Genomic DNA, 13724 nt, shown 5'->3' on the forward strand with positions numbered 1-13724 from the left:
GGTAGAAACTAGCAAACAATTTTATAATGCAAATTAATATATTAAAACAAGCGAACTACATGAGGCAATTCACCCCAAACAAAAGAAGAAAAAAGGCCAATAAAGTAGGCTACGCCTACAACCAACAAAAACAAAAATAAAAGAACATAACATCTACAAAGAGACCTCTATAACATATTTTAGAGGGTTGAGTTGTTCAATTGGTTTGAGGTATGAGATAAGAATTAAGAATTTAGATGTCCTGGGTTCAAACTCAGACAAAGGAGTAAATATTAATCTAAAAACTAAATACTAACATATGTCGTTCAAAAAAACAAAATACAAAGAAACCATCCAAAATAAACAATGGAAGCAATAGAAACAACAACTATCATATTCGTACATCTTTATTTTTCATACACTCATTCAACAATTGATTTTCTCCATTCATCAAATCGCTAACATATCATGTCTATCACATCACTCTCAAGGTGTAGAATGAATATCGGATGTCTATTAAATTATTTCTTAAAAACAAATACAAGGGGAAAACACTCGCAAATCAAACCAAAAACAAAACTTTAGAAGGGTTTAGCACGGTACAAGATAAAATGCACTTAAAGCCTACGGGTAATGGGTGAAATATTTTGTTCAATAGAAAAACAAAAGAAAATGTGTTTTAATTAAATCTAATGGACTATTATAAAAGAAATTATGGTGAGAAATATTGAGTATAATAAACTAAGAGTATGTTTGGATTGACTTGTTTTTGAACTTATGAAATATTGTTTATGTATATAAATAAGCTTTTATGTTAATTCATAGGTTCTCACTAACAAAAATAGTATTTTCATAAACTGTTTTTTCATAAATTACCTTGACAAACTTGTGAATAATACAAAAAGCCTTATTTATTTTCATAAGTTGTTTTGTATAAGCTAATTTAAACGGACCCTAAATACTTTGAGAATAATAGAAACAAAAGAAAGTATATTTCAAATCTTGCAGGCGAATAATTTTTAAAATTGCAACATCCACAGATAAACAAACAAAGCATGCAATAATTATCATCTTGCATTTTGCGGTAAATCAAACAACCGAATTAAACCAAACCAAATATCACCGTTTAGTTTGGTTCGGTTTTACTTCTAAACACCTTTCAAAACCAAATCAAACCAAGTCAATCCTATAAAATCGAACCAAACCGAAGCTTTTAATCTTAATATTAGGCTTTCGAAAAGTCCAGCTTGGGACCTAAAAAAACCTATACCTAAAAAAGTCTATGATATGCTACAGGCCGCTAGGGCTTGGATTTAACCTTGCAAAACCTAGATCCGTCTAACCTATTTTTGCTGCCAATCCCAACCAACAAGAGTCAATCAATCCAAATCCATAAAGTAGTTAACATGAAACCATAACAAAGGGAAGAAAGAATAATGAAAATTATTGTAGAAAAAAATGGTTAAAAAAGAAAAAGAGACAGTGAGGCGGCACCTGTTATGAGAGGGTTGGGAAAGGAGACTCAGCGATGGAAGTAAGTAATGGTTTACGAGGGAAATAGGTTTTTGATTTTCAATCATTATCATTTTCTATTTAAATCTTTATTTGCCTAAAATAAAAATCGAACAATCAATCAAATTGATTTCAGACTGATTTTTCGGTACAAATAAATAATCTGAATAACTAGTTGGAGATTCTGTGCAGTAAGATCATGGGCCGCTGTTAGCTCCTAAAACTTTTCAAAACTAGTTAGGGTGTGTTTGGTAAAAAAAAGTTATAAGCTAGCTGATGGCTGATAGCTGATAACTTATAGCTGAAAAGTTAGCTGATTAAAATTAAAAATGTTTGGTAAAATTAACTGTTAAAGTGACTATAAATATAAAATGACATAAAAGGACATGCTTATTTAAATTTTTTTAGGCAAAGCGATGAGGGAAATGTGGGGGTTTTTAAATTTGCTTATTGGAGCTTATCTAATGGTATTAGCAATTGTGAGATTGTTTGAAATAGTTTATAAAACAAATGATGGCATGTCTATAAGCTCTTCATGATAGTTTATAAGGTCTTGCTAATCGGTGTCTCCGGGGCACTGGTTAAGCATATCATAGAAGAGAATTATTATCATAAATGGAAACTGTTTTTGACTTTTTTATAAATTAATTATACTGAAATGCATTAACTACTATACAATTTTCTTTTTCATATCCTTAACGAGTACTCCAGAGGAACCGGTTAACATTTCCCTAGTTTATATTAACAATTTGATTTTATTTTATCTTAGGTTATAGAAATAAGCACTTGATGTGAATGAAGTTGTGAAAAGCAATGTATGATGTTATTAATATAGCTCAATGAATATTTGCTTCCAAGCGCAACTGAAACCTGGTTAATTAATAAAAATGGTATACAAACCTTATGACGAATCATCGTCAACCCTTGGGTTACCTAACTGTTGTTAATTTCTTCATTGTCAAGCACTATTTTTAAAAGCAAACTTTTTAACGAGTTATGAGTTATTAATATAACTCTTTTTTTGTCTAGAAGTCCTAGCTCAACTGGCAAATACCGAAATTGCAAGGCCGGACGTCGTAACCCGGGTTCGAACCCGGGACCTCACAGTTGTGTGTGAGTTTATTTTCAGTGGATTACCACTTCATCTAAGACCAAAAAAAATATAACTCTTTTTTGGTTACTAGTTCCAAGAATTCAAACGTACTAACTTCACACAGTTACTAAAATACTGCATCCGTCCATTTTCCCATTTTTATTATTGGGAAATGCTAACTTGTGTCTTCTAAGGTACAAGTTAATGAATCAATTATAAAAATATTTTATTTAAATGCGTGTATTATATTTAATCTTTAACCTTTTCATGAATTGAATGCACACAATTTTAAAAAATATTTCTTCTTTTAAGTTTTTTAACATGTGTCCTAAGGGCACAAGTTAACACTACGCACAAGTTAACACTACCCTATATTTTTTATTTTACAAGATTTTCCCATTTTTATAAAAGTAGTTAATGGATATTATTATTGCTAAAAAAAAGAAGACTTAATTGCACTTTTGACCCTATCTTTCTAAAAGTTGCGGCTGTGGACCTCTAACTAATTTAAATACAAAATAGTCCCCTATGTTTTGATTTTTTGGCAGTTTTGGACCCCAGTTCATTGTTAACTCGGTCAACGTTGACGTGACACCCTAAGTGAGGTGTCACGTGTCAATTTTTTTTTTTTTGCCTTGGAGATCCAAAACTGCCAAAAAATCAAAACACAAGGGACTGTTTTGTATTTAAATTAGTTAATGGTCCATAACAACAACTTTTAGAAAGATAGGGGTCCAAAAATGCAATTAAACCAAAAGGTCAGTGGATGTTATGACTTATGCATTCATTTTATATGTTGATTTTTTTTCTTCTAAACTACTCTTTGTATATTAATACTCTCTTTCCCTATCCCTGTATATAAATCAAGTGAATTTAATTTGCAATCCCACTATCGACTCTTTATATATGAATGCTCCAAACGTTTATCAAACTTACCCTCAACATAAAAACTCCAAACTTCTCAATTGCTAGTTCTTACCAACTTACCATGAACGCTTGATTCGAATATTTTGTATGTTGCACCTGAAAATAAAGACCTATGTGATATATATCTAATCAAGAAACTGCAAAGAAAAGAAACGACGTCAATACACAGTCAATCTTTTTCTTCCAAATTGAGCTGAATTTTAAGATCAAAACTGTAGCTTGGGAAAATGACATATGTGGTGGCGGTGCTGGCCTAGTGAACGATTGAGAAGGTTCCGGTGGATCATTTTGACTTTTCCCTTTACCATATCACATTCCTCCAATCAAATGCCTCATAAACTATGCATCTAGGAAAAAAATTATATTTGAAAGAAGAAAAAAGAGAAGGGCATGTGTTTCAATCAGATTATAGTAACATAGCTAAAATAGTATTCTTAATCAGATCATATATATGATGACAATGTTTACTTTTCTGTTTCTGTGCTGAAGCTGTAACCTTGAAGAAATTGAAATTCTCATGGTAAGCCACATTCGAAGATGCTTTGTAATGTTTGAAAATGATAGTATAAATTACCCTCCATTTTTATACTAACATAATCAAACATAATGTTTGATCACCGACAATGACAACATTTTTTTTGTTACAATGCCTCCATACTCCTCTCTATCTTTCTCAAAATAATTGTAATTTTCAATATCTAAACTTCATGCGCCATCACACGATAGGAATGATATGTGATCATATGTTAATATATAATCACATATCATTCCCATCGTTCGGAAACCCATGTCGGTTATATATTGGGTCACGGTTATTTTGAGAAGAATGAAGGGAGGATGGAAACAATGTAACAAAAGAATGCTACCATTCATTCTCAATGCCTTAGCCGCTTTTTCCATATTCTTGGGGTTGGAGGTTCATAATAGGACCCACAGTTGAAGATGGCTATTAACTTTATCTTTTTAATGCCTTCTTTCATATTGTGGTAAGTACTTGTCAAATAATTTCATTTTTACCCTGCATAACTAGTTATTTCCCCCTCTAAATTTATGATATTTCAAAAATATTGATTAGAAATAATATATATTTTGTATTTAATGGTGTATTTATTTCTTAAGTTATATTTTATTTTGATGTGACAATTACAACTGAAAATGGATTAATTATTGTGTAAACAGTCATTTTAATCATTGAATATGTCTACCGTTATTGTTAAAGTTCTTGAATTAGCGAAAATTACATAAGCATCCTTAAACATGCCACTCGTAAGTCAATATGAATCTCAAATGAGTTTTTGATTTGTTAGTTTGATACTTTACTGTGCTTTTCCATTAGTCGGATTAATCCATCAAATTAAGAGCAGGAGATATTCTCAAGAATGCTTTTGTAATTTTGATGTATTCAACAATGTCTCGCACATATAGGGACCAAAATTAACATTTACTCTTATTCAATTTTTTTTTGTTACGATATATTTACTCTTATTTATAATGAATTTTATGAAAAATAGAATGCTCAAGTTTATAAGAAATGAGTTATATCTCAAAATGCGATCGACTCGTACCTTCATCGTCTTTGTTGTCTTCCTCATTGCTATCCTTCCCCATGTTACTATTGTTTAGGTTCTATTTTCCCTTCTTCTATTGTTTTTTCTCAAAATCCAAACGTTCCCTTAATAGAAACAGTTTTCATTATTCTTTCTTTTACTTTTGTGTCTGCATTGTTACTCATTTTGTTTTTTTGGAGTTTCCGCTTCTATGTGAAATGTTGCTCATATTTTCAGTAGCTATGTTTGCGTTTGATGTAAACGTACTTCTTAATGGCTTACACTCCCTCCGTTTCAAAATATAAGCAAAATTTATTTTTTAGGTTCATTCATTTAACACTATAAGAAACATTACCTTTTGCCAGGGGCAAAATCCATGTCAAAAGGACAAACTCCCTGGGAAACGCGACATTTGTGAGGGAAAAAGCCAGGGGCAGACGCACTCGCAAAAACACTCATCGCAAACAGGGGCTACACCCCTGGCAGAAAAACGAGGGGCTGAACCCCTGGTATATCGCCAGACTTTCTCCCTGGCAGAACCCCTAGCATGTTCCCTCACTTTCGTCTGCAGCTTTCCTGCACCTCTAACTACGACTCTGACTGAAGTGACTGACGGAAAGCAAGTCAGAACAGCAAAAAACCAGGGACATGCGAGGGGTTTAACCCCTGGCAAAGGTCCTTATTTTTTTTTTAAAAATATTATATTTATCAAAAGGAATTTTTTATTAATTAATAAAATATATTTAAATTAATTTAAAAATCGATTTTTTTTTAAAAATTGTTTTTGAAATACAATTAAATGGTTAAAAAATCAATTTAATTAAAAATATATATTTAAAAAAAATTAAAAATATTTTTAAAACACAATTAAATGCATATAAATAAAGTTTAGTCACACAAACACTAATAAGTGTACTTAATAACGTACTGGCTTATGGAGCCCTTTGATGGCTGTCTTTGATATTAATGTCAGCTTTCCAACCAATGTGTTTGCTATCCTACAACACCTGGATCAGCAGCAAAAGCAAACTTTCAGTGTGACCTTTGGAGTATTTGGAAGCATCGAAACAATAAGGTATGGAACAACATCACTGATACAACTCAAGATATTTGTGCTCATGCAAGTTCTCTTCTTACTAGCTGGAGGAATGCTCAAAATATTCGACATCCTAGTCCTCAGAATCCTTCCATCCCGAATGATTTGAAGTGGATTAAACCAAGTTCCGATAGGTTTACTTGTAATGTTGATGCATCCTTTTCTCAAGCTCGGAATCGGGTTGGTATTGGTGTTTGCATTCGAGATGAAGAAGGTCGTTTTGTTTTAGCCAAGACTGAATGGATGACTCCGCTCCTTGATGTCGATTTGGGTGAGGCTTTGGGTTTGTTATCAACAATGCACTGGGTTCGTGATCTGCAACTAGGTATTGTGGACTTTGAGATTGACTCCAAAACTGTGGTAGACAGTCTTTATGGTAGGAAAAGTGGTGTCTCTAATTTTAGCGCAGTTATTAATGATTGTAGACGTCTGTTAGCTTCTGATTTAGTAACCTCTGATGTGAGGTTCATTCGGAGACAAGCCAACGAAGTCGCTCATAGCTTTGCTAGAGTGGCTTTGCGTCATGCTAGTTTCCATATTCATATTAGGATTCCATCTTGTATCTCTACTATTATTTTGAATGAAATGCAATAAATTTCTTCTTGTAAAAAAAAAAATATTACAAACCGTGCAGGAAAATAAATATTGTGCCGGGAAGCATGGAAAACCTCCCAAAGTTTACTTTGAAATACAATTAAATGTTTCAAAAATCATTTTAACTAATAAAATATATTTTAAACAAAATTTAAAATTAATTTTATAACACAATTAAATGCTTATAAATAAAACAATATTAACACATGCATATATTTCATTTTGTCACAAAAAAAAAACTTGCATATATTCTATAATAATTTAAAATATCATCTCAATAACATCCAACATATATCTATCTAACATTTATATATTTAAATTTCGAATAAAAAAAATGAAAAAAAAAACTGTTTTCTCTAATTATTCAGTTTTAAAAATAATTTTCTTTAAATTAACTCAAAATAACAGTATTATTTTACAATTTTTTTCTCCAGTTTTAATTAACATTTTCCCTAATAAATTTTTTCCTTCAGTGTTATTAACAAAAAAATTGAAAAAAAAAAATATCATAATAGTATTATTTCCTTAACATTATTATTTTCCATTTTGTCTAAAAAAAAATTAGAAAATATATTTAAACATAATATAAACAGATCTTGCAACATTTTCCTTAATCTAATTAACTTAGTTGTATTTAAATTTGCTTATTGGAGCTTATCTACCGGTATTAGCAATTGTGAGATTGTTTGAAATAGTTTATAAAGCAAATGATGGCATGTCTATAAGCTCTTCATGATAGTTTATAGGGTCCTGCTAATCGGTGTTTTCGGGGCACTGGTTAAACATACCATAAAAGAGAAATATTACCATAAAAGGAAACTGTTTTTAACTTTATTATAAATTAATTACACAATTTCAATGCATTAACTACTATACAATTTCCTTTTTCTTATCCTTAACGAGTGCTCCGGGACACCGGTTAACATTTTCCTATTTTATATTAACAATTTGATTTTATTTTATTAAGTTATAGAAATAAGCACTTGTGATGTGAATTAAGTTGTGAAAAGCAATGTATGATGTTATTAATATAGCTCAATGAATATTTGCTTCCAAGCGCAACTGAAACCCGGTTAATTAATAAAAATCGTACACAGACGACCTTATGACGAATCATCGTCAACCCTTGGGTTCCCTAAGTGTTGTTAATTTCTTCATTGTCAAGCACTATATTTAAAGCACACTTTTTAACGAGTTATGAGTTAACCATTCCAAGAATTCTTTTTTGGTTACTAGTTCCAAGAATTCAAACGTACTAACTTCACAGTTACTAAAATCTGCATCCGTCCATTTTCCCATTTTTATTTCTGAGCAATAATGCTAACTTATGCCTTAATGAATCAATTATAAAAATATTTTATTGGAATGCGTGTATTACATTTTATCTTTAACCTTTTAATAAATTGAATGTACAAAATTTTAAAAAATATTTTTTTTTTAGTTTCTTAACATGTGTCCTAAGGGTACAAGTTAACACTACCCTTTATTTTTTATTTTACAAGATTTTCCCATTTTTATAAAAGTAGTTAATGGATATTATTATTGCTCAAAAAAAAAAAAAGTTAGTGGATGTTATGACTTATGCGTTCATTTTATTATCTCCATCTCTAATTATAAGACTTTTGAGAATTTTTTTTTGTCTCTTTTTATAAGATCCATTTGCTATTTCCAACTACATTAATTATTTCTTTACATACATGCTCTTATTTATTATTCATCTTTTTCTTCGATCAGCAATAAATAACATGTTGAAAACATAAACCAACTTTCTCTCTTAAAGGATAAATTTGTAAAAACAATAGTAACTACAAATATATTTAATATAAATATCCACTATCTTAATTCCCGTTATTTTTTAAAAAGGGCCCTATAATTAGGGACGGAGATAGTATATGTTAATTTTTTTTTTCTTTCTAACCTATTCTTTGTATATTAATACTCTCTTTCCATATCCCTGTATAGAGGGTATATCTAGTGAGAATGGGTAACTTATGTGAGAATGTGAGAATATATTATGAGCCCTTAGATTAAAATTGATTGGCTGAGATTAAAAAACCTCATTTAACAACATGTGTCAATCAATCTCACTCAATTCCTTCACTCTTCTTAACTATTATTCTTCTTCCTTCTGCGCTCTACCACACATCTCTGATTCCATATGCCAATTTCTGCAAATTCATGTGTTGAAGATGAACAAACACCGAATCACCAAACTGAAAATGCTATATCAATGGATTTTTTTTTTTTTTACAGATTCCTTTTTTTATGAATAGATTATTATTTGTTATAAATTTCAGATCCCTCTTTGCAGAAGTTATCAAGAAATCTTCACTATGTAATTTGTATATGATACAAGAATGGCTCCTTTCTCTATGATTCATTCTTTGATTTTGACTGGAAGAAAAAAAAATTAAACATTTAGGATATGAATCGAGAGACATGGCAACAAGAGAAGAGGAAGAGCCACTCATACATCTACCTTTTTTTTCTTCTTCTGCCTTTTACAAAATGAAATTATTTAGCTTCCAAACAAATTTGATTGAGCTTAAGCTTGATAATACATGTGAAAAGCCACTGTAGCTTGGAGGACTTATGAAAAACACCATGGTTTTCTAGTTGCTGCGTTAATTTCAATCTGATGTAGTTGAAAAAAAAAGGTCTATAACTGACATTGATTGAGATAATAAAAAACCATTGCAATGGTTTTAGAAGATTTTTGTGAGAAGATTTTAATCTGAAGAGCTTTTGAAGGAATAATAAGGGTTAAGGTAGATACTGAAACGTGAATGATAGAAGTGAGTGAGAGAACAAAGGTGTTACGGTTGGAGAAGATGAATAGTAATGGTTCATGAAAATTGATTAAATAGGGTGAGACACATGTGAAGCTTTTTAATCTGGTTCATTCATTTTTTATCTAAAGGTTGGTAAGTGTTCTCACAATTCTCACATAAGTTATCTATTCTCACTAGATATGTCCTCTCCCTGTATATAAGTCAAGTGAATTTAATTTGCAATCCCACTATCGACCCTTTATATATGAATGTTCCAAACGTTTATCAAACTTACCCTCAACATAAAAACTCCAAATTTCTCAATTGCTAGTTCTTACCAACTTACCATGGCCGCTACCACTACTCAAACAGAAGAGCATGTGTCCTTAAAACTTCTGTTGAGCGAAAAGGGTGACAAAGTACTGTTTGCAGAAGCAGGGAAGGACTTTGTGGATGTTCTCTGTAGCTTCCTAACAATGCCTTTAGGAACCATTGCTAGACTTGTAGAGAAGGAATCTAGCATAGGGCCAGTTACCGTTGGTTGTCTAAACTCACTCTATCGAAGTGTGGTTGATCTTGATGAAGATTGTATGAGTAGTCATACAATCAAACAAATGCTGCTTAAACCAACTAACTTTGCAGAAGATTATTGCAACACTCTTGAACTTAACATCGAAGACACTCCGCCCAGTAAGTACTTCATGTGTAACAACTACAAGAGTTCCTACTGCACTCATGATTTTGCCTCATCAATGAATAAAGATATAAAGAATTGTTACTGTGGGTGTTCAATTTCCTTTCTAGTTTTTCCTGAACAATTCGATCAAGGATTTGTTAACGATGTTGCTACTTTTGTAATAACCGATGATCTGATTATCATGCCAAATTCTATTGACTACGCAAGTTTTGGGCTTCTCCAGGAATTTGGAATAGAAAACACAAGTTCGGTGAAGGAAATGATTCTTAAAGTCACTATAGAAAAGGTTTTGCATTTTAATTTCTATTCCCTAAATGATTGTTTCTGTTTGTATTTTCTATCTCTTGATTGCTTTTTTTTATATCTAGCTCTACAATGCCCTCTCATAATTTTTTATTGATTATGATTGCTAATTTCCTACTTCTATTTCATATAGGTACTTGATTTGTTAAAATGTTCTTTGTTGTCGAAGTCTACTTTGACCGATTTCTTTTTAGGAAAGAAACCATCCCTTGAGGTTTCCAGGTTTTTCTCGTACGATGTTGAAATTGGTGGTAATATCCAAATCAATCTGAAACTAGTTATAAGAAAATCTGATGGCAAGATTTTGTGTGCTCAAGGGGAACAAGATTTTGCAGACTTGCTTTTAAGCTTTCTTACTATTCCTTTGGGAGGAATTAGTCGTATATTAGGAGAAAAAATTTATTTGGGCAGCATTAATCGATTTTACAAGAGCATAGCTGATTTAAATGAGAATAAATATTTCATATCTGAAGATGCCAAGAACCGGATTGTTGATCCTTGCATCTTCCCGCTTTTAAAATTAAGCAAACAAATATTTCCAATTCTTGAGCGTCGTGTTCATGAATATTATTGGTACTACAGTGGAAGTAGTCTCTTTGTTCAATTTTCCAAACCTGGTGAGGATAAGAGTTATGCTGGAAAGTTTAAGAGAATAAATTTTTCTAACATGGCAAGTCATGAAGGTTATGTCAAGGGTCCAGCTATGTATGTTGCTACTGATGATTTGGCCATAGCACCCTTGTCTCCAATTTCTGCATTAGGTTTACTTAACCGATTGAAAACTCCTCTTAAGGATTTGAAGGAAAAGCATGTCACCATTGGCGTCAAGGAGGTAAGAGTGATACTAGCTAGTAGATTTTTCTTTAGTTCACTTTTTAATGCTTTTTAATTGTTCATTTGTCGACTATTTAACAATGACTTATATTTACCTTGCTTCTTGTTGCAGTCTCTCAACATATTGAAGGCTGCTTTAACTTCAACATCTGCACTTACAAATGGTCTAGCTCACCTTTTAACTGAAGTTAAGGAGGAGAAATGAGAAAAGTATGCATTTTGTTGTTTGTTTTAAGTTTATTAGAGAAAGTTTGCAATGGACAACGATACAAGAACTTTAAGTTTTCAGTTTTTTATATTTTGTTTGATTTTGAATTCTACCGTTATTTACTTGAGATGTGTTAGTTTTATTGTGTCTTGAATTTTGAATGGCATCTTCTCATTTTCCTTTCTTTTATATGTAACGTCAGTTTTCCAATATTTGCAGTTTTTCATATTCGCGTCACTGTTGCATTGCTTGTGTTTATATTGATTTGGTATCTAAAGTCCTTAAAAGAGTTCGATTAGAGATTACACATCCAAGATATCCAACTTGGTGGTTTAAATAGACTTCACTTACATTTTATATTATTTTACACTGTTTAATTGTTTAAACAGATTAACTAGAGTCAGGATCCGTTGACACTATCGGATTCGTTGACACCAAATCTCAACCGTGTATTTTGTTTAATCCAAAAGTCCATAGCTAATCTACGTCTCTATTTCGTGAGTATCATTTCTCTCACTCACACACTATTAATGTTCAGTCATTGCAAAAATCAAATTAAAAACATTGTTTGCCATGATATTCTTCGTCTACATCTCCTTTCCCTCTTGCCTCATGAATTGCAGCACCGAAGATTATTTTTTTACCAAATTCATGATAACCATGGTAATTTGATAGGAATATTCATGACGTTGTATCGTTCAAAATAAATATATATATATATATATATATATATATAATTAATTGTATGATTTTGATAAATTGGAAAACTCTTTAAATTAAATTGGGGCCAATTTCTCAAGTCAAGAGAAAAAACAAGAATTACTTTTACAAGGTATGAATAGAGGTAATCCTGTAACTGAGAGATATGAGAGAACAAACAAACTTTCAGATCGGGAGGAAAGTGTTTGGTAAGCAGTAAATCAAGTGAAAAAGGCTCACGATAATAAGTTTAAGAAACAATTATGTGCCATTTGGATTAAAAAATACACGGTTGAGATTTGGTGTCAACGGATCCTGGCTCAATTAACTATATTTTCTAAATATTCATATTATTCAATAAAAATTCTAAAATAGGGCATACTAAATTTTAAAAGGTTCTACTAAATCTACGATAAGTCAAATTTTAATTTTATATTAACTTTAAAATCCAACAAAGCACAAAGCATCTGTGTTGTGCAGGGCAATGATTGTCATTGAAGGACACTTCCAAAATATGAAATACCGTGCTTGTTCTCACACATGGTGTCTTTGGCACAGTTAAGACACCGAAACTACTGATTTGCATGCTCTTAGGATACTCATTAGCATTATATTTTCTACTACAAAAAGTATAATGAAAAAGAAGAGAAAAAAAATCTAATGTGGTAGGTCTATTTTTAGATATGACCGAACATCATTATATAATGAGATTAAATTCAAATATGTTCTACAATGGCCTACTTAGGATAGTCTTTTTTTTTTTTTTTTTTTTTTTTTTTTTTTTTTTTGAGTAAGCCTACTTATGATAGTTGTTTATATGAGATTGTGCATCTACATCAATGTCAAAAAGTAAGGTTTCTTAATACTTGATCAAGGGATAAGAGAAGTAAGAAAATAAACCAAGGTTTAGTTAGGCAGATATAAATGTACAAGGCATACATAGCACCCTTGATACCTCCTTGACACCAATGAAGACAACCTTTTCTGTCAAGTTACTAGGCGGAGTTTTCACACGATTGAGAAGAGAAAAAGCTGAACTAAGAGACATTGGTTCAACAACCAAATCATTTTTAACCATGAACAACGCAGGTCCCTTGACATAACCTTTTCTTGATTATCCTTAGATGATTTGGGATCAACTAATTTCAACCTTGTACAAGTTTCATTTAAGAATATTGTAAACCCTAAATCCAGAAGTTATACATAATTGATCATGAATGATACTTAATTGATAATATCTGCTTGATAATACAAGGATCAATATATAAGCCTGCTCATTACTTCATCCGACATGAAATATTTGTATCCATCCAAATCAGATATGCTCTTGTACAAAGAATCTATGCTGCCAAGAGAAGAATTCCCTCCTAGCATGCGTACAACTCCCTCCAAAGGAAATGTGATAAAACTGAAGAGGAATTAAGTCAGCAAAATTTTCTTCCCCTTGAGGAAACAATATCTTAC

The 13724-nt window shown here is 31.4% G+C and overlaps 2 protein-coding genes across 2 annotated transcripts; both read left to right on the forward strand.

Annotated features, from left to right (window-relative positions):
- The first annotated feature begins 5300 nt into the window (after window positions 1-5300).
- On the forward strand, window positions 5301-6748 carry LOC112416648 (uncharacterized). Its single transcript, XM_024770940.2, has 3 exons — window positions 5301-5321; window positions 5424-5567; window positions 6032-6748. The coding sequence occupies exons 1-3, from the start codon at window positions 5301-5303 to the stop codon at window positions 6746-6748; spliced, it is 882 nt and encodes a 293-aa protein (XP_024626708.2).
- A 3118-nt stretch (window positions 6749-9866) lies between these two features.
- LOC25498609 (uncharacterized) lies at window positions 9867-11558 on the forward strand. The gene is made up of 4 exons (XM_013593540.1): window positions 9867-10209; window positions 10324-10502; window positions 10653-11351; window positions 11466-11558. Exons 1-4 carry the CDS (start codon window positions 9867-9869, stop codon window positions 11556-11558), a joined length of 1314 nt encoding a protein of 437 aa, XP_013448994.1.
- Window positions 11559-13724: the final 2166 nt, after the last annotated feature.

Source organism: Medicago truncatula, chromosome 7 (genome assembly GCF_003473485.1).
Source record: "Medicago truncatula cultivar Jemalong A17 chromosome 7, MtrunA17r5.0-ANR, whole genome shotgun sequence".
Lineage (NCBI taxonomy): Eukaryota > Viridiplantae > Streptophyta > Magnoliopsida > Fabales > Fabaceae > Medicago > Medicago truncatula.

Coding starts and splice junctions, on each gene's coding strand:
- LOC112416648 (XM_024770940.2), top strand. CDS start 5,301: ATGTTTGCGTTTGATGTAAAC. Junction 5,322..5,423: donor TGTTTGCGTTTGATGTAAAC/GTACTTCTTAAT, acceptor ACCTTTTGCCAG/GGGCAAAATCCATGTCAAAA. Junction 5,568..6,031: donor AACGAGGGGCTGAACCCCTG/GTATATCGCCAG, acceptor TATTAATGTCAG/CTTTCCAACCAATGTGTTTG.
- LOC25498609 (XM_013593540.1), top strand. CDS start 9,867: ATGGCCGCTACCACTACTCAAACAGAAGAGCATGTGTCCTTAAAACTT. Junction 10,210..10,323: donor CATCGAAGACACTCCGCCCA/GTAAGTACTTCA, acceptor TTTCCTTTCTAG/TTTTTCCTGAACAATTCGAT. Junction 10,503..10,652: donor TTAAAGTCACTATAGAAAAG/GTTTTGCATTTT, acceptor TATTTCATATAG/GTACTTGATTTGTTAAAATG.